The 21,386-nt window shown below is 46.7% G+C and overlaps 1 protein-coding gene across 2 annotated transcripts in view; it reads left to right on the forward strand.

Moving 5' to 3' along the window:
• The window catches only part of DOC2B (double C2 domain beta), a 210,921-nt gene extending 193,547 nt beyond the window's left edge, over nt 1-17,374 (forward strand). For both annotated transcript variants that reach the window (XM_060757050.2, XM_060757051.2), the window contains 3 exons: nt 10,151-10,232; nt 12,308-12,404; nt 16,543-17,374. In XM_060757050.2, the coding sequence (XP_060613033.2) occupies nt 10,151-10,232; nt 12,308-12,404; nt 16,543-16,679 (316 nt within the window). In that variant the 3' untranslated portion in view covers nt 16,680-17,374. The remainder of the gene's footprint in view (nt 1-10,150; nt 10,233-12,307; nt 12,405-16,542) is intronic.
• The last annotated feature ends 4,012 nt before the right edge of the window (nt 17,375-21,386 follow it).

Below are 21,386 nucleotides of genomic sequence, written 5' to 3' on the forward strand. Positions count from 1 at the left end.
CATTATATCACTCAGAGAGAAATTTCAAGCATAATTGGTATTTCAGAAGAACGTGTGGGTCACATTATTGCTTGGCTTGGTTATTGAAAGATCTGTGTTCACAATGGGTTGCGGAAACAGAGTGTCGACTTCTTCCGGGACGGCTTCAGAAAACTTGCATGACAAACAAAGAGTTAGACGTCCTGTGACAGCAACCACCGAGTTTCACAAGCAAAAGGTTGACAGATTGGTTCAGGTCAATCGTCATATCACTCAGAGAGAAATTTCAAACATAATCAGCATTTCACACAAACGTGTGGGTCACATTATTGCTTGGCTTGGTCATTGGAAGATCTGTGCACGATGGGTACCCAGAATGCTGACGCCTGAAATGAAAGTGCGCAGACTTGAAACTTCAGAGACTGGACCTCACCACCGTACGACATCCTCCATACAGTCCAGACTTAGCACCGTCTGACTTCCATCTGTTCCCGATAATGAAAGAAGATCTGCGAGGACATCATTGTGCTTCTGATGAAGACGTTGAGAGAACTGTGAGATGCTGGTTGCAGAAACAGAGTGTTGACTTCTTCCGGGACGGCTTCAGAAAACTTGCATGACAAACAAAGAGTTGGACGTCCTGTGACAGCAAGCACTGAGTTTCACAAGCAAAAAGTTGACAGATTGATTCAGGACGATCATCATATCACTCAGAGAGAAATTTCAAGCATAATCGGCATTTCACAAGATCGTGTGGGTCACATTATTGCTTGGCTTGGCTCTCGGAAGATCTGTGCACAATGGGCTGCGGAAACAGAGTGTCAACTTCTTCCGTGACAGCTTCAGAAAGCTTGTTAATCGGTGGCAGAAATATATCTAATTGTCTGGTGATTGTTTGGAAAAGTGAATAGTGGTAGTTAAAGAGCGCATTCTAAAGATTATTTCTGCATTTGATTTATTAAAATATTCCCATCCAAACCCAAGTAACGAATGTGGAGGCATTATTTTTCATTCAACCCTCGTAAATAGAGTTTGGATGTCCATCTGTCAGGAGGGCTTTGATTGTGTTCCTGCAAGGCCCTTGGGGTCCCTTCCAACTTTTTAATTGTGTATATCTCAGAAAATATCACCGGGCAGACTTTTTTAAAAGCTGAAGCTTCTGCACCCGGCCAATGTCCTGAAGCCGTCCTGATCTAGATCGTACAGATACGCAAAAGCACAGCAACAGGCCAGATTTTCCTGGAAACTGCAGAACGGGTTTTGGTCTATCACATTAAAGATGTGCTTTCCCTGGCGAGGGGGCCGTAAAAGTGTGTCAGAATCAAGGCGAGTGCCATTTTGTCAAGCCTGTGTAGAAGATACCATCTCTACCTTTCTCCTCCTTTCCAAATGCCTCGTTTCCTGACGCTTGCCAGGAGACAGATGGGAGCCTGCTCCTTCTGGTGTTTGATTTCCAGCCTGCTATCTCCTTGTTCTGTTCTGCTGGCTTCCCACCGCGTTGATGGCTTTTCCCGAAGGGAGGCCTGGGGCAGCCATTCATGAACCAGACGCTCTGCGGATGAAGGACAGGTTGCTGCTGATTGGGAGCCGAAGGGGACCTTTCCCCGCAAAGGAGGCAGGAGGAAAGGGTTCATTTTCGAGGCAGAATCTCTACCTGGCTGAGCAGAGGTATTGTTTATGTTCCGGGCCATAGAGCTTGCAAGAATCATAGAATCATAGAATCATAGAATCAAAGAGTTGGAAGAGACCTCATGGGCCATCCAGTCCAACCCCATTCTGCCAAGAAGCAGGAATATTGCATTCAAACCACCCCTGACAAATGGCCATCCAGCCTCTGCTTAAAAGCTTCCAAAGAAGGAGCCTCCACCACACTCCGGGGCAGAGAGTTCCACTGCTGAACGGCTCTCACAGTCAGGAAGTTCTTCCTAATGTTCAGATGGAATCTCCTCTCTTGTAGTTTGAAGCCATTGTTCCATTGCGTCCTAGTCTCCAAGGAAGCAGAAAACAAGCTTGCTCCCTCCTCCCTGTGGCTTCCTCTCACATATTTATACATGGCTATCATATCTCCTCTCAGCCTTCTCTTCTTCAGGCTAAACATGCCCAGTTCCCTAAGCCGCTCCTCATAGGGCTTGTTCTCCAGACCCTTGATCATTTTAGTCGCCCTCCTCTGGACACATTCCAGCTTGTCAATATCTCTCTTGAATTGTGGTGCCCAGAATTGGACACAGTATTCCAGATGTGGTCTAACCAAAGCAGAATAGAGGGGTAGCATTACTTCCTTAGATCTAGACACTATGCTCCCATGTTGTCAAAAGTTGGGACTTTACACCTCTAGGAATCCAATTTAATTTATTTATTATGCCCTCAAACCAGAAGTTTGGAACATTAAAACATTAAAATCAGAGGTCTTTAAAACATTGACACCAGAAGTTGAAAATGTCAAAACCAGAAAGGCAAAGACATACAATCAATGTAATTGACTTCCTGTTTAGAAGAGACCTCCTGGGCCATCCAGTCCAACCCCATCCTGCCAAGAAGCAGGAAAATCACATTCAAAACTTCCCCCACAGATGGCCATCCAGCGTCTATTTCAAAGCCTCCAAAGAAGTAGCCTCCATCACACTCCGGGACAGAGAGTTCCACTGCTCAACAGCTCTCACAGTTCAAACACAGAAATAATCCTTAGAATGTGCTCTTTAACTACCACTATTCACTTTTCCACACAATCACCAGACAATTGGATACATTTCTGCCAACAATGAACAAGTTTTCTGAAGCCGTCACAGAAGAAGTCGACACTCTGTTTCTGCAACCAGTGTCTCAAAGTTCTCTCAACGTATCCATCATGCACAGATCTTCCAATACCCAAGCAAAGCAATAATGTGACCCACATGTTTGTTTTTTTGTGAAATGCCCATTATGATTGAAATTTCTGAGTGATACGACGATCATCCTGAATCCATCTGTCAACCCTTTGCTTGTGAAACTCAGAGGTTGCTGTCACAGGATGTCCAACTCTTTGTCTGATGTTCCCACCTCAACATCTTTAAACTTACTCACCCAACGATGCACAGTACTCACATCAACACATTCACCAGAAACTGCTTGCATTCTCTGATGAATCTCCTTTGGGGTGACACATTCTGCTGTCAAGAATTCAATGACTGCACATTGTTTAAGTCGCATTGACTGACCGTCTGCACAGGGTTCCATACTTCACACTTTAACAACACAACCGTTCAGTGCTAAGGCTTCCCACAAAAATGGAACTGTAGAGGAGAGTCTATTGAACAAGCCAGTACATGACGCATACCAGTACTGCCATCTGTTGAGCCTCCCTGCCGCCCTCCACTGCGATTGGACAATGGGCAAACAGCTGGGAGGTGGCCCTCCCGCCCCCGGCGCCTCCGGACCAATCAGGAAGCTGCCATCTAGCGGCGATAGCAAATCAGAAAAGAGGGAGGCGGCATGAAAGGACACAAAGGAATCTATGAATGAATGTGAAAAAATAATGCCATGTGGCTGGCGAGACAAAGAGGAAATCTCAAGGCAGCCTGATCTATTGTGCTTTGGGTGGGATGAATCAACATGTGTAGACTGGGGTGATTGTTTCTTGGTGGAGATAGCTGAGTTAATCAGAGCGAAGGCAAAAGGTTTTTCGAGGACCTTTTGTCCTTCAGGAGGAAATATCATTAAGACTTTTTGCCAAAGGGGCAAGGTGAGGGCTGGGCAATTCCTCCGAAGGCCACCAGCTGCCCAGGCTATTGTTCATGCAAAAGGAAGTTGTGGATTAAAAAAATCCTGGAATGTTTGGGGCTTTGTAGTCCCTTTTGTGGAGTTTCTTCATGTATATAGGGGAAACAAAGGTCAGAAGAAAAGGGGAAAGGCTTCTGCCACACAAAGAAATCAGAAAACACATAAAGTTCATAAATGGCAAGATTTCATAAGGTTTGTCCATGTGGGGGGAAAGAGTGTCCATAGGGGATGGCTAAAACGCAAGGGTGTTGCACAACGGTCCTGGCAGGAGTTCTTGAGTGGCCCAAATGGACCTGGTGTCTCTGGAAACAAGCTTTGCTCCCCTTCCTTGGAGAACTACAGCTCCCGAGAGAGGCAGAGACCCCAAGGTCTAGCTATTCCCGAAGTTTCATGGGGTCCTCATTGTTGTTAAGGCCTTGGCAAATTGACCAAGACTTAACCCCTATTGTGCAGTCTGGTACCTTTGTCCTTTGCAGAACTATAAGTCACCATCCCTTGTTAGAGGGGGGGGGGCATGCTCGACGTCAAATCCACACATGCAATGCTTATAGTTCCCTCATCCCTTCTTGAACCATGGAATAGTGGTTTCAGTGTTAGAAGCCAGGATTTGAATAGCATATTATGAGAAAACCTCTTTCCCGAAAGGCACATCTTAAGTAAAAGTGCCTTCAAAAATGTGTGGGTTTGGAGCACTGATGTATTTTCCATGTAGATTAATTACAGAGCAGTCTGGGAAGGAGGGGAAACATGATGTGGATTGCTACCAGGGAACAAAATGGTGTTTAGTGCAAGTCGAGCATGGCTCTTTTGCTCTTCCTTTGTTGCCTTCTTCCCTCTTTTCATTCTGTTTGCTCTGCCTTGCTGTAATTAATTGATCTCATTAAGATATGGAAATGAGGCAGCCGCAGTCGCAAACACTGTTTTCTTTGTGGCGGAGGTGTTCCCCATTCGGCCTCTCCTCGCTTCCAGGGCCTCTTCTTACAATGTCGAGGTGCAAAGGGGCTTCAAGCGGCATCCAGATGTTTGGGATTTGAGGCACGTTCATCACCTTCCAGCTAGAGGTTCAGTTTTGGATTTTGAGTGGAACCCATTCTACCTATTGGATTCAAAACTTGCTCGGTTGCCTGGGATTGGTGAGGTTGTCGGAAAATCATAGACTCCTAGAGTTGGAAGAGACCTCCTGGGTCATCCAGTCCCAACCCCGTTCTGCCATGAAGCAGGAAAATCGCATTCAAAGCACCCCCGACAGATGGCCATCCAGCCTCTGTTTAAAAGCCTTCAAAGAAGGAGCCTCCACCACACTCTGGGGCAGAGAGTTCCACTGCTAAACAGCTCTTGTTAGAGACCCTAAATTGGGTCTTCTTAGGTCCACATCACGGGAGCACAAAAGGAAGTAGACAGTCCGAAAAAAGATCAATAAACAAGGTTTATTTTAGTTTCTTCATGAAGAAGACGGACAGCCTGACAGCATATGCAGATGCTACCCTTCAAGTGACTGCCGCGTCCCCTTGGCTTTTGTCCACCGATATATAACCTCAAGTAAACAAGAACATTTTTTTTGATGGAAAGTACTCTCTTTCCAGCCCCCTCCCTTGACCTTTTGATGGAAAGTACTTTCTTGTACCTGCAGACTCTGCGCTTAACCACAACCTTTGAACTTAACCACAATACAGCTTCCGACCTCTACATGTCACATCTTGTTTCTTAAAAACATTTTCTTCCATGTTGCTCTTTTTCTACAGGGAAAGGGTATGTTTCTCTTTTGCTGTTAATTTCATTCAAAGCTCCTTGCTTAGCACCCTTCACTCTCACAGTCAGGAAGTTCTTCCCAATGTTCAGGTGGAATTTCCTTTCTTGTAGTTTGAAGCCATTCTTCCATTGTGTCCTATGTCATGAATGCTTTTTCAATAACTTTAAAGCATAGGTCCTTTTTATTGCAATTTCCAGTGTGAGACGGTATTACTTACTTAGATGATCCCTTGTTGTCTGAGTAGGATGGTCTTCTGGTGGGTCCATAGGTGACTGTGGAGCCCTATTCTTGATCTGCATCTTCTCCCGCAGTGAGAGCATTGGCTTCCAGGTGGAAGGTGGTCCCGGTCGGGGTTGGCCTGACACACCTTCCTCTTGGCACATTTCTCTCTTTCGCTCATCATTCATGCCTTTTCAAATTCTACAGCACTGCTGGTCACAGCTGACCTCCAGCTGGAGCTCTCAAGGACCAGGGCTTCCCACTTCTCGGTGTCTATGCCAGAGTTTTGAAGGTTGGCTTTGAGCCCATCTTTCAATCTCTTTTCCTGCCCACCAACATACCATTTTCCGTTCTTGAGTTCGGAGCAGAGCAACTGCTTTGGGCATCCGAACAACATGGCCGGTCCAGCAAAGTTGATGGCGGAGGACCATCGCTTCAATGTTGGTGGCCTTTGCTTCTTCCAGCACGCTGACATTTGTCCGCTTGTCTTCCCAAGAGATTTGCAGGATTTTCTGGAAGCAACACTGATGGAATCGTTCTAGGAGTTGCAAGTGGTGTCTGTATTTATTTTTATTGATCATGTCATGAGCGAGCCAAAACAGTTGTATTGCATTAAAAACAAACAAACAAACAAAACACAAAATTTGCAGACTTGGTATTCTATTAAATGTCCTTTGACCAGTATCTGGCCACTTGGAGTGCCTCTGGTGTTACTGCAAGAAAGTCCTCCATTGTGCATGTGGTAGGGCTCAGGTTGCATTGCAATAGGTTGTCTGTGGTTTGCTCTTCTCCACACTCGCATGTCGTGGATTCCACTTTGTATCCCCATTTCTTAAGGTTGGCTCTGCATCTCGTGGTACCAGAACGCAGTCTGTTCAGCGTCTTCCAAGTCGCCCAGTTTTCTGTGTGCCCAGGAGGGAGTCTCTTATTTGGTATCAGCCATTGATTGAGGTTCTGGGTTTGAACCTGCCACTTTTAGACTCTTGCTTGCTGAGGTGTTCTACCAAGTGCCTCTGTAGATCTTAGAAAACTATTTCTTGATTTAAGTTGTTGGTGTGCTGGCTGATACCCAAACAGAGGATGGGCTGGAGATGTCACTGCTTTGATCGTGACATTTGTAGACAGTCCACGTCTCGCAGGCATAAAGCAGGGTTGGGAGGACAATAAAAATAAACAAGCCCCTTGGTCTCCCTACGGATGTCCCGATCCTCAGACACTCTCTGCTTCATTTGGAACAATGCTGCACTTGCAGAGCTCAGGCGGTATAGTATTTCAGTGCCAATGTTGACTTTTGTGGAGAGGTGGCTGCCAAGGTGTGGCGAGGGAGAGAGACTATTTCCTCTTTTTTTAAAAAAAAACCTCTTTGCTGCCTTATATTAGTTCAGTTTCTTCTTTTATATTGGCTGGGACTTTCTGTATGCTGTTAAACCTTTGCACTTTATATCACAGGCAATGAAACACTCTTGTGCATAACAAAGTAACACAGTTTATTTATAACTTCTGGCTCCAACGCTTGTGGTTATATTTGTGATTTGTTGCAATCTTGAGGCTTACAGTCAGTATAATTTACTTGGTTAACTTTTCTGAATAAACTATCAATGTTTCACATTCACAAACATGTTACTTGCTTTACACACTCTTAGCTGAATTATATTCTGAACTAAGGCAACACTAGCCTACTTTATGTTCCTTAAAACTCGAGCTCTATTTAACTAACTGCTTCTCTATATCAGAAGTCTTTAATACATCTTCATAACTGTTTATTTCTATCAGGCACTCAAAAACCAACTCTCCTCTTCACACAGATTCCTAACTGTCATTTTCAAACTCCCTCACTCTAACTGCTTCTTTTAGAACCTTGGCTCCGCCCCTTTGGAATGTTCAGCTCTGTTCTCCCCAACTGTCATTTTAGCCTATCGGCCTTTTCAAATCCTGGGCCTACACATGACCAATCGGCTTCACATATGCAAATGAATCCTATCTCTGCTGTTGCTACCCTGTCTGTGCCTATTCTTCCCTATCTGCCATATATAAACATAGAGCTATACACCAAAACTTTAACATAGAGTAGCAATTTCGCTACACAAGGGAACAGAAATGGTCAACATTTTCTAATGTTACACCATTAAGCTTTATTTCTGGCATTGGAGAGGGATTTCTGGTATTGCAGGCTGGTGCTCTTTGGCCATTGTCCTGAAAAGCCCTTGTTGCCTCTAGCATGAAAGAATCTGACTGTGGGTTCAAGAGGGTGTGGGTGGCTATCTTTCCCCCTGCTTTATCCCCACAAGGATTAGAAATCTTTGCTGTGACCTATTTGAAACTCCTCAGGGCTCCTGGGAGTGGATGTCCCAAAGAGTTGGGCACTGGGCTGATAAAACCAGACTGGGTGAATAAACAACCTGGCCCAATCCTGGGATTATTTGGGCATTCAGAAATTGCATTGCATAGACCACATCAGCTCTCGTTTCTGAGATATAGCGATCATAATTTTCTATGGGAGAGCAGATGGCAACTTGGGCACCTGTTCTATATCCCCAAAACTAGAGCTGATAGCTGGTCAAATATACCCGGAAACAGGTCTTAACATGTGTGATGGCCAGTGTGATCTGACTTGGCTTAGAACAGCCATGTTTATTCTTTATCTCCTCATCAGAACCAAATGGCTATAATTCCGTGCTATCGCCTTTGAAATAATCCAGGCCATGGAAGTCTGCCCTGCCCTGAGCAGATGGGCCACCTTCTTCTCTCCTTTATGCCAGACCTTTTCTGCTTTGAGGCTCGTAATTGGGTTTTATGGGTGGAAAAGCATGCGCCATAACCCCGCCTGCACCTCCGTCTTGGGCTTATTAAGTGCCTCCCGGCTCCATCTGCTTTGTCTCCAAAGTAACACAGTCCTGGATTCGGAGCTAAAGGAAAACGCCAGCTCATTGTTATGCCCCCAAGCGCAGCACCCCAAGAAACAAGAGGCCCCATCAAAGGTCCGAGGTGAAGTTGGTGAAGCTGGCAATAGCCACAGTCCTTTCTCATACTTTTTTTTGTTCGTGTCAGGAGCAACTTGAGAAACTTCAAGTTTGAAGTCTGGTATGAGAGAATTGGCCGTCTGCAAGGAAGTTGAACAGGGGATGCCGGGATGTTTGACCTTCCTGTGCAAGGCTTCTCTCATGTCCCCGCAGTTGACAGACGGGAGCTCACCCTGTTCCCTGAATTTGAACCGCTGACCTTTCGGTCAGCAGTCCAGCCGACACAAAGTTTTAACCCATTGTGCCACCGGGGGCACAATGGGTTTTCCCCTGACAGTGTCCAGTCGAGTCCGACTCTGGGGTTTGGTGCTCATCTCCATTTCTAAACCAAAAAGCCGGCATTGTTCATAGACACCTCCGAGGTCATGTGGCCGGCATGACTGCCTGGAGTATGACAAATAAAGTGGGTAATCCCTCTTCGTTTGAGATAGTCAAGGTGAAGGTTTCCCCTTGACATTAAGTCTCATCTCCATTTCTAAGCCGAAGAGCCGGTGTTGTCTATAGACACCTCCAAGGTCATGTGGCCGGCATGACTGCATGGAGCGCCCTTACCTTCCCACCAGAGCAGTACGTATTGATCTACTCACACTTCAATGTTTTTGAACTGCTAGGTTGGCAGAAGCTGGGGCTGACAACGGAAGCTCACGCCGCTCCCCGGATTTAAACCTGCAACCTTTCGGTTGAGAATCTCAGCAGCTCTGTGGTTTAACCCACTGTGCCTTTTATTATACTAACTAGCTTGGGGACCCGGTGCAGCCCGGGTAATCTGAGAAATGCAACGTGCGCCAAGGTTGGTCTTTCTCAGTTATTTATGTAGCTTGCAGTGCTCTCAGGAAGTTAGTGAAGGTATTGAGAATCCCATCGTCCATAGTCCTCCAAACTGCATCAGGATGGAGAGTGGGTCATGGGGGCTCTGTGTGCAAAGTTTGGTCTTGATCAGTCATTGGATGAGTGTCACAGCAGTCTCAGAAAGCAAGTGGAGGTACTTCAAGTCCCATCATCCGTGGTCCATCTTCTTCGAAACTGCACCAGGATGGAGAGTGGGTCATGTTTGAGTTTGAGTCACCATTCAGCCATGGAAACTCAATTAATAATAATAATAATAGTAATAATAATAATAGTAATAATAATAATAATAATAATAATAATAATAATAATAATGGGTGATCTTTGGCAAATCACATACAAAGATATGCAAATACATACAAATGTCTTGTAGAGTATATTCTGAACAAAAATCCCCCAAATGATGAGAAAAATGAAAAATGGATTGAAACCAAGGTGGCAAATTTGTTGCTTGTTACGAGAGACAGAAAGATGGATTATTCTGTCAGTATTTGCCGTTACATTATTGACATATAATAATTTTAACGCACAACTTGGATTACGGCTCAGATAATACATGTTCCTCCTGCTTTTTTTTCAGATACTTGAAACCGGACGAGGATAAAAAATCGAAGCACAAGACAGCAGTGAAGAAGAAGACGCTGAATCCCGAATTTAATGAGGTACCGTTTGCTTGGATTTCGGCAAAGGTTTGAAATATGGCAGTAAAAAAAGATCTTAGACGAAGAGGAGCGATGCCAACCGGTTGGCATTTGGACCGATCCAGCCCTAAAAGCACCTCTGACAGTTTTTAACCTTTGTCAGAGAGCGACGAGCCAATAAATCTGAGATTAGATCATTGCCTTCCCTGCGACTGTTTGGGGTATTTTTTTCAGGCCTCTCCTAATGACTCACAAACCCCTACAGCTGTACCTCGGTTAATAAAGTAAATGCGCTCCAGGGCATTGCTTTTAAAAGAAAATTGGTAATTTTAAAAATGTAAAGTAGCAACCGCAGCCGTTTTAGCAGATCAGGACCTCCTTGAGCAGTAGAGTGAATCAGTTTCAGCAAATATGAGAGTTGAATGAAAAGAAATGCCTCCACCTTCGTAACTCCTCAAGAGATGGCAGTATTGATATGCGGCAGGTACTGGCTTGTTCAGTAGACTCCTCTACAGTTCCACTTTGGTGGGAAGCCTTAGCATTGAATGGTTGTGTTGTTAAAATGCAAAGTATGGAACCCTGCGCAGACGGTCGGTCAATGCAACTTAAGCAACTGTTGCATCCCAGTTCAAGAAATGAGACCATAAGATTAAATCCACCACACTGGACTGTAGGAAAAGCAATCCTTGTTTATTGATGAAAAATTGGTTACAAAAGAAAGGTAAATGCAAAGTCAAAAAGCCACAGAAAAACACAGCAGTCAGTAGAATCTCTGAACTTGAGCAAAATTTCAAAAGCCACAATACAAGAACCAGGAACCTGTTAGCCTTTTACTAACCATGAACTTGATAACTACAAGCCTCTGGGATTACCGGCCATAAAACACGGGAATTCTGCCAAGGCACAGCCACAGTCCCAAACGTTGCTTGATCTAAAGAGGCACCCGGCAGGAGGCCTCTTAATCCAAAGAAGCTATTCTTTGAAACGCCCCTTGACTTTGAAGCCTGGGCCTGTCTCTCCTGTAAACGATGTGACCTTCGTAGAAACTGGGAAATATTTCTGTCTCTAACTATCTGTTCTCTTCGGTCCTCATTAAAAACCCCAGGTGGAGAGATATCACGGCTAGTGATATCACGGCTAGCTTCCAAAACATTTTCCTCCAGCTGTTGAGTTTCATTTTCATCGCCGCTGACCTCTGCATCAACAACAGATTCCACACTGTCAGGGTCAGGGAGAGCTTGCTCAGTTGGAAAAACTATCAGAGAATTCGGTTCACACAGATCAGGATCAGGCTGAACCCCAACAGCAACGTGCAGTTATTGAATTCTTGACAGCAGAAAGTGTCACCACAAAGGAGATTCATCAGAGAATGCACACTGTTTATGGTGATTGTGTTGATGTGAGTACTGTGCGTCATTGGACGAGTATGTTTAAAGATGTTGAGGTGACACCTTCTGCTGGATGGCCATCTGTCGGGATTGTGTCTCTCTGCCTGGAAGGAGTGGGATGGACTGGTTAGCCTTTGGGGTCTCTTCCAACTCGAGGATTCTATGACAGGCTGTGACATCTCTCAAGAAGGCTCGGATTGTGTCTCCCTGCCTGGAAGAAGGGGGTTGGACTGGATGGCCTTTGGTGTCTCTTCCAACTCTAGGATTCTATGACAGACTGGGTGGCCATCTCCCAAGAGGTAACACCTTCTGCTGTCAAGAATTCAATGACTGCACGTTGCTTAAGTCACATTGACCAACCAACTGCACAGGGTTCCATACTTTGCACTTTAATGACACAACCATTCGATACTAAGGCTTCCTGCCAAAATGAAACTGTAGAGGAGAGTCTACTGAACAAGCCAGTACTTGCCGCATACCAGTACTGCCAACTGTTGAGGAGTTACGAAAGTGGAGGCATTACTTTTCATTCAACCCTCGTAGGAGAGAAAAGAGAAAGGCAGACCCAGAGGGCAATGGGAGAAGAAGGATTTTTCCTGCTAGCCAACTCATTTGCTTATCTGTTTCCTCACTGAGGACTGTAAACTTGTGCAGAATGTGATTGAGTTCCAACACATGGAAAGAGTCGGTTCTTTCTCTTCTGTGCAGGAGTTCTGCTACGATATCAAGCACGGTGACTTGACCAAGAAAACACTCGAGGTCACGGTATGGGATTACGACATTGGGAAGTCCAACGACTTTATCGGTAAGTCTGAGGCCTTGATAGTTTAGCTTTAGGAGTCTATGACAGGCTGGGTGGCCATCTCTCAAGAGGACTTGGATTGGGTCTTCCTGCCTGGAAGAAGAGGGTTGGACTGGATAGCCTTTGGGGTCTCTTCCCACTCTAGGATTCTATGACAGGCTGGATGACCATCTGTCAGGAGGGCTCGGATTGTGTCTTCCTGACTGGAAGGAATGGGTTGGACTGGATGACCTTTGGGGTCTCTTCCAACTCTAGGAGTCTATGACAGGCTGGGTGGCCATCTCTCAGGAAGGCTCAAATTGTGTCTCCCTGCCTGGAAGAAGAGAATTGGGCTGGATATCCTTTGGGGTCTCTTCCCACTCTAGGATTCTATGACAGGCTGGATGCACATCTGTTGAGAGTGCTTGGATTGTGTCTCTCTGCCTGGAAGGAGTGGGTTGGACTGGATGGCCTTTGGGGTCTCTTCCCACTCTAGGATTCTATGACAGGCTGGATGCCCATCTGTTGGGAGGGCTCGGATTGTGTCTCTCTGCCTGGAAGGAGTGGGTTGGACTGGATAGCCTTTGGGGTCTCTTCCCACTCTAGGATTCTATGACAGGCTGGATGCCCATCTGTCGGGAGGGTTCGGATTGTGTCTCTCTGCATGGAAGGAGTGGGTTGGACTGGATAGCCTTTGGGGTCTCTTCCCACTCTAGGATTCTATGACAGGCTGAATGCCCATCTGTTGGGAGGGCTCGGATTGTGTCTCTCTGCCTGGAAGGAGTGGGTTGGCCTTTGGGGTCTCTTCCCACTCTAGGATTCTATGACAGGCTGGATGCCCATCTGTCGGGAGGGTTCGGATTGTGTCTCTCTGCATGGAAGGAGTGGGTTGGACTGGATAGCCTTTGGGGTCTCTTCCCACTCTAGGATTCTATGACAGGCTGAATGCCCATCTGTCGGGAGGGTTCGGATTGTGTCTCTCTGCATGGAAGGAGTGGGTTGGACTGGATAGCCTTTGGGGTCTCTTCCCACTCTAGGATTCTATGACAGGCTGAATGCCCATCTGTTGGGAGGGCTCGGATTGTGTCTCTCTGCATGGAAGGAGTGGGTTGGACTGGATAGCCTTTGGGGTCTCTTCCCACTCTAGGATTCTATGACAGGCTGGATGCCCATCTGTCGGGAGGGTTCGGATTGTGTCTCTCTGCATGGAAGGAGTGGGTTGGACTGGATAGCCTTTGGGGTCTCTTCCCACTCTAGGATTCTATGACAGGCTGAATGCCCATCTGTTGGGAGGGCTCGGATTGTGTCTCTCTGCCTGGAAGGAGTGGGTTGGCCTTTGGGGTCTCTTTCCACTCTAGGATTCTATGACAGGCTGAATGCCCATCTGTTGGGAGGGCTCGGATTGTGTCTCTCTGCATGGAAGGAGTGGGTTGGACTGGATAGCCTTTGGGGTCTCTTCCCACTCTAGGATTCTATGACAGGCTGGATGCCCATCTGTCGGGAGGGCTCGGATTGTGCCTCTCTGCATGGAAGGAGTGGGTTGGACTGAATGGACTGGAATGAGCTTCCTGTGTTCCAAGTAAACTGGAATGTACTTAGTCCTAATATTTATTTTTTTTATACTGGTTTTAAACCACTTCATTGGATGTTGTTGCAATAGCAGATTCCCAGATTAGTTTAGTATTTACACCTTATTTTATTTTTCTGGTGATTTAATATTTAACGTTTATTTCACTTAAGTGATATTTGTCTTTAGTTCTAATGTAGCACCATACTACGTATTTTTGACATTAATCTTGAAATAGATACAGAAAGTCTTTACTTTCCAAAGCGAGTGTGGTGAGAGTTCCTTCCTTGGAGGCTTTTAAACAGAGACTGGATGGCCATCTGTTGGAGGTGCTTTGATTGTGCTTTTGCTGAATGGCAGAGGCAGAGGTGGCCCTAGGTAATTTTCAATGGTAAACAAACAGTATTTTGCCCCCCGCCCCAACCAATCACTGATATATATTTTCTGTTCGTTGTGGGAGTTCTGTGTGCCATATTTGGTTCAATTCCATCATTGGTGGAGTTCAGAATGCTCTTTGATTGTAGGTGAACTATGCATCCCAGTAACTATAACTCGCATATGTCAAGGTCTATTTTCCCCCAAGATCGCCTCAAGAGCGCCCCTGTGATATCAAGCCGCTTTTAGGAGGATCTCCCCAGCCAAGGAGATCCCGAGGACCGCACCAAAGAGGGTCCCTGAACCTTGGTGAGGGCAGCGATATTAAAATATTAAATATTAAAATAATAAATCCCCACCAAAGCGGAAGAAGCTGGCGACCGAGGTGTCTTTATTAGCGATTCAGCTGAGATCGGATGCATTGCAGGGATAGTTCCACTACAAGCATACCAATACAGAATTTACAGGCATTTTTATAGGCATTTTACAGAAAAACATTTCAAATTTCCTGCCCTTCCTTCCCCGCCCGGCTTTCTGCTGATTGGTTGACAGCCTGAACAGCTGGGAGGAGGCTTGGCCGCCTCGCTCTGGGCCAATCAGCAAGCTTCCCTGCCTCTGGGGGACCAATGGGCGCACTCCTCTTGCTTCCGAGGATGGACAAATCAGGAGAGAGGAGGCGGGACGATTGTTGACAATGGGGGAAATAATGGGATTATTGCTAGCCGGCCAGCTGGAATTTCAGGCTTTGTTTCGGCCGGCAAAGTGCGATTTTCCTTAAGAAAGGTTTTCCTGTCCTGGATCAGATAAGGAGTGTCCTTGATGGGCTTTGGCAAAAGTAATAAACAGAGCCAGGACAGGGGACCCTGGGGGTCGTCCTTGTCCCTTTGTGATTCAATCAAAGTGTCCAAAGAAACTCCCTTTGCCTGTCAGACAAAACTCAGAGAGCAAACAAGAGGAAGTTTCAACTTGCTATTGTCCATGCAAAAGGGTTGATGATTTGGTTGATTTCGAGGAAGCTTGGCTCTCCCTCAGGCATTATAACAGTCCTTGGTCACATTCTTCTAGGGCAAAAGTCAGGGGGCAAGACAGGAGGGCAAGCGATATTCCTTACATTTATCATCAGCACATAATTCATATAGAAAAACCCCATTCCCACCCCACATCCCAAATATTTAATAAAGGAATTGATTTTTATTAGAAAACTTGGAGTCCCAGGTTTCTGGGGAAAGTTCGTGGAAACGGAGGTGGCTTGCAGTCCAAAGCAAGCAGCAGAAAGTCATTTTTTCCTGGTTGAAGTTAGTAGATGGGCGCTGAGTTGATAGGTAACAAAATCCATAGCTTGGTCCTTGGGGAACTATAACTCCCACCCAAGGACTGGGCCTCCTGCCCGGCCCCCTTCTCCGAGGTCTCCTGGGGGCAGCCGCAGCAAGTCCCCGGTTGCAGGGCTAGGCAGGAACGAGCGGCAACAAGGAGAAATAGGCTTGTTTGCACGGAGCCGGCAAATTTGACAATCAGCTGTTTTCTGTCAAATTATATTCTTTAAAACAAAAAGATTATTTCCCGGGCGTAGGAATCCAAAATGAGAAAAGCAAGATAGCAGTTTGGTTTAGAATTAAGCACAGAAAAATATGGCATCAAAACGGGGCCAATCCACCATTTTGAGATTTTTGTGGATACTGAGATCTGAAAGGGAAATCTCAGTATCCGCGGTTCCAATTGACGCAGTTTCGGCCTCCCCGGGACGCCAGGAAGGCATCCCAGGCAGGCCCGCGGTTGCCCGGAGCCTGGAAAGAGGTTTATTTCATGCTTGGGTTAGCTTAGGCAGTGAAGGACACAAAGTATCAAAAGGAAAAGTTTAAAAAAATGCAATTTCAAGTACTTTTATTAGGGATTAGATACAAAGTCAGGGCTAGAGGGAAAGTAACAGAGGCTGAGTGCAGTCTTAGTTGGAGCTGCCTGTTGGGTCACATTTCATCAGTTTTTTTTCCAATTTTGGCTTCCAGGAACTGCGGAACTCTCCACTACAGTGCAGACCAATTCCTGGGTGGGGGCTCTCGACACCACCTGGGCAAAATCAACCATATCGTGAATACTTACTTTGTGTAATGGTTGAGCCGCCCCTGGGCAGAGGGTTGGACGTGGTTTTCTTCCAACTCTAGGATTCTATGATTTACTTCCCTGTGTCCTTCTTCTCTTTCTTCCTTGTGGTCCATCATGCAGGGGGTGTCGTGCTCGGGATCAACGCCAAAGGAGAGCGGCTCAAGCACTGGTTTGACTGCCTAAAGAACAAGGATAAGAAGATCGAGCGCTGGCACACTCTCACCAATGAGCTGCCGGGGGCCATCCTCAGCGACTGACCTGGGGACCAACATGGCACATCGATCTCAACCACGGAGCAGCAGCCTTTGCATCTGCTGCGCAAGACAAGAGAGTTCCTGAGCCTCAGGAGCGGAGGGGAGATGGATTGGGAGCCCCCCAAGAGGCACCCCATTGGCAGGGAACGCCCTGAACCCCAGACAAGGCTGTCTTCCCTGTTGCTTGGCCAGTGTCCGCCCTCGAGATGTCTTTCCGGGATACTTTGAACCCGATCTTTTGCAGCAAGTTTTCCTGTGTGTGTGTGTGCGTGCGCGTGTGTGTATACGTGTGATGAGGGTGTCTCCAAGCCTGCATGCATTCAGGCAACCATGTTTGGATCTCCTGAATCCCGTTCTTTGCAAATGCAGTGGCAACCCAATGCACAATATACATATATATATTCACACACATACATATATATATATGGCATTTTCCTCCCGTTACGTTTTCTAATTTGTACCGAAGGCAAAGCATTGATCCGATCTCAGAGATAAGAGGGCCTTCCATTTGCATTTATTTGCGGCGTCTGTCGTTGTGGGTGAGTGGTTTGGCTTCCTCCTTCCTCTCCCACCCCCAAATTTCAGTTCTGATTTCCTCTGTTCCCCCAAACAACGTGTACAAAGTTGTTGTAGGTTTTTCGAGCTATATGGCCATGTTCTAGAAGCATTCTCTCCTGACGTTTCGCCTGCATCTATGGCAAGCATCCTCAGAGGTTGTGAGGTCTCACGACCTCACAACCTCTGAGGATGCTTGCCATAGATGCAGGCGAAACGTCAGGAGAGAATGCTTCTAGAACATGGCCATTAAGCCCGAAAAACCTACAAACCAGTGATTCCAGCCATGTATTGATTTATTTAACGTGTCAGGCAACCAAACAGTTGCATTACATTTTTGACAGAACAAACAAACATAGAAAAGACACAGAGTTTCCAAGCTTGGTAGTTGATTAAATGTCCTTTGACCAGTATCTGGCCACTTGGAGTGCCTCTGGTGTTGCCGCAAGAAGGTCCTCCATTGTGCATGTGGCAGGGCTCAGGTTGCATTGCAGCAGGTGGTCAGTGGTTTGCTCCTCTCCGCACTCGCATGTCGTGGATTCCACTTTGTAGCCCCATTTCTGAAGGTTGGCTCTGCATCTCGTGGTCTGTTCAGCGCCTTCCAAGTTGCCCAGTCCTCTGTGTGCCCAGGGGGGAGTCTCTCATTGGGTATCAGACATTGATTGAGGCTCTGGGTTTGAGCCTGCCACTTTTGGACTCTCACTTGCTGAGGTGTTCCAGCGAGTGTCTCTGTAGATCTAAGAAAACTATTTCTAGATTTAAGTCATTGACGTGCTGGCTGATACCCAAACAAGGGATGAGCTGGAGATGTCTCTGCCTTGGTCCTTTCACTATTGGCTGCTACTTCCCGGCAGATGTCAGGTGGTGCAATACCGGCTAGGCAGTGTAATTTCTCCAGTGGTGTAGGGCGCAGACACCTTGTGATAATGCGGCATGTCTCATTAAGAGCCACATCCACTGTTTTAGCTTGGTGAGATGTGTTCCACACTGGGCATGCATACTCAGCAGCAGAGTAGCATAGCGCAAGGGCGGATGTCTTCACTGTGTCTGGTTGTGATCCCCAGGTTGTGCCAGTCAGCTTTCGTATGATATTGTTTCTAGCATCCACTTTTTGTTTGATGTTCAGGCAGTGCTTCTTGTAGGTCAGAGCACGGTCCAGAGTGACTCCCAGGTATTTGAGTGTGCTGCAAGGCTCAAGTGGGATTCCTTCCCAGGTAATCCTCAGAGCTCGGGATCTTGAGATGAAAAGCACATGTCTATGTTTTAGATGGATTAGGGATCAACTGGTTTTCCCTGTAATAGGCGGTAACGGCACCTAGAGCTTGGGAGAGCTTCTGTTCAACCATCTCAAAGCTCCCTGCTTGAGCGGTAATGGCACGATCATCAGCATAGATGAAACTCTCTGTCCCTTCTGGCAGTGGCTGGTCATTTGTGTAGATGTTGAACATGGATGGAGCAAGCACGCTCCCCTGAGGCAGGCCGTTCTTCTGTTTCCGCCATCTGCTTCTCTGGCCCTGGAACTCAACAAAAAAGCTCCTGTTTTGTAGCAGGTTTCCTATGAGGCGGGTGAGACGGTAGTCCTTTGTGATCTTATACATTTTTCTCAGGAGGAGGCAGTGGTTTATGGTATCATAAGCTGCTGACAGGTCTATGAAGACAGCTCCTGTGATCTGCTGCCTTTCAGCCATCTTCTATGTGCTGAGTCAGCACATAGAAGATTCCAGCCATGAAAGCCTTCGACAGTACAATGTGTTCAAAACCAGAACACAACAAAGGGCTGTGTCACTTTCACCCGAAAAAAATAGCTTGCTTCCTTCCTTCTTCTTTCATAGAATCATAGAGTTGGAAGAGACCTCGTGGGCCATCCATTCCAACCCCATTTTGCCAAGAAGCAGGAAATTTGCATTCAAAGCACCCCCGACAGATGGCCATCCAGCCTCTGTTTCAAAGCCTCAAAAGAAGTAGCTTCCACCACACTCTGAACAGCTCTCCACTGCTGAACAGCTCTCACAGTGATAGAATCATAGAGTTGGAAAAGACCTCATGGGCCATCCAGTCCAACCCCCTGCCAAGATGGTCCTCCATTGTGCATGTGGCGGAGATCAGGTTTCTTTGTAGTAGGTGGTCTGCAGTTTGCTCTTCTTCGCATGTTGTGGACTCCACTTTGTAGCCCCATTTCTTAAGGTTGGCTCCGCCTTCCAGGTCATCCAGTCTTCTGCGTGCCCAGGGGGGAGCTTCTCATCTGGTCTCAGCCACTGATTAAAAAGTGCTGGGTTTTAGCCTGCCACGTTTGGTCTCTCGCTTTCTAAGGTGTTCCTAGAATCATAGAGTTGGAAGAGACCTCATGGGCCATCCAGTCCAATCCCATTTTGCTAAGAAACAGGAAAATTGCATTCAAAGCACCCCCAGCAGATGGCCATCCAGCCATTTCAAAGCCTCCAAAGAAGGAGCCTCCACCACACTCCAGAGCAGAGAGTTCCACTGCTGAACAGCTCTCACAGTCAGGAAGTTCTTTCCAAAGTCCAGATGGAATATCATTTCTTGTAGTTTGAAGCCATGACTCCATTGCGTCCTAGTCTCCAGGGCAGCATAGAATCATAGAATCAAAGAGTTGGAAGAGACCTCATGGGCCATCCAGTCCAACCCCCTGTCAAGAAGCAGGAATATTGCATTCAAATCACCCCTGACAGATGGCCATCCAGCCTCTGCTTAAAAGCTTCCAAAGAAGGAGCCTCCACCACACTCCGGGGCAGAGAGTTCCACTGCTGAATGGCTCTCACAGTCAGGAAGTTCTTCCTTATGTTCAGATGGAATCTCCTTTCTTGTAGTTTGAAGCCATTGCGTCCTAGTCTCCAGGGCAGCAGAAAACAAGCTTGCTCCCTCCTCCCTATGATTTCCTCTCACCTATTTATACATGGCTATCATGTCTCCTCTCAGCCTTCTCTTCTTCAGGCTTAAACATGTCCAGCTCTTTAAGCCGCTCCTCATAGGGCTTGTTCTCCAGACCCTTGATCATTTTAGTCGCCCTCCTCTGGACACATTTCAGCTTAGTGTCAACATCTGCCTTCAATTATGTTGCCCAGAATTGGACACAATATTCCAGATGTGGTCTGACCAAGGCAGAATAGAGCATGGGGAGCATTACTTCCTTAGATCTAGACACTATGCTCCTATTGATGCAGGCCAAAATCCCATTGGCTCTTTTTGCCGCCACATCACATTGTTGGCTCATGTTTAACTTGTTGTCCACGAGGACTCCAAGACCTTTTTCACACGTACTACTCTCGAATCAGGCATCCTGGCTCCATCTCAATTTCCTGGCCAGATGTTGATCTTCTTGATTGGTGTTAACTTCCTTCTTAACATAAGGAATGTTGCAAACATTTCCTTAACTCGAAAGAACCATTGTCAGAGTTCTTATCAGGGTTTACTTTTCAATTCTTATTAGCAGGTTTTAATCACAGTCCAGTAGTTAGTCATTGGAGTAGCTTGCATTTGTCCCGGTTGAAATTCATTTTGTTATAGTTGGCCCATCATCTCTCCAATCTGCTAAGATCCCTTTGAATTCTGCTCCTGTCTTCTGGAGTATTGGCTATCCCAATTTGGTGCTGTCTGCAAACTTGATGATCATGTCTTCTCACCATTCATCTAAGTCAGGGGTCCTCAAACTACGGCCCGCGGGCCACTTCCGGCCCGCCAAGGGCACTTATCCGTCCCGCAGAGGAGGAGCGCCTCCCCCACACAGTGCCACTCCCTTGGCTGGCCCACGCTATCCGTCAGGCCCGATGGGCAGTGTGAGCCAGCCAAGGGAGGCTGTCCCGCGCGGCCTACTCTCACGTACCTCCAACAGACAAGAGTTCTTTCTCCCACCCTGGATCTTCCACAATTTTCCTAGTTAAAGGTTTTCCTCTGACATGAAGTCCAGTCGTGTCTGACTCTGGGGTGTGGTGCTCATCTGCATTTCTAAGTCGAAGAGCCGGCGTTGTCCGTAGACACCTCCAAGGTCATGTGGCCGGCATGACTGCATGGAGCGCTGGGGCAGCGAGGTGCTTTACGCGAGAGTAGGCCGCACGGTGCTACTCCTCCCTTGCGTGAGCCAGCCAAGGGCAGCTGCTCCGTGTGGCCTACTCTTGCGTAAAGCACCTTGCAAGGTGT

This window comes from Anolis sagrei, chromosome 11 (assembly GCF_037176765.1).
Source record: "Anolis sagrei isolate rAnoSag1 chromosome 11, rAnoSag1.mat, whole genome shotgun sequence".
In the NCBI taxonomy this organism is placed as follows: Eukaryota; Metazoa; Chordata; class Lepidosauria; order Squamata; family Dactyloidae; genus Anolis; species Anolis sagrei.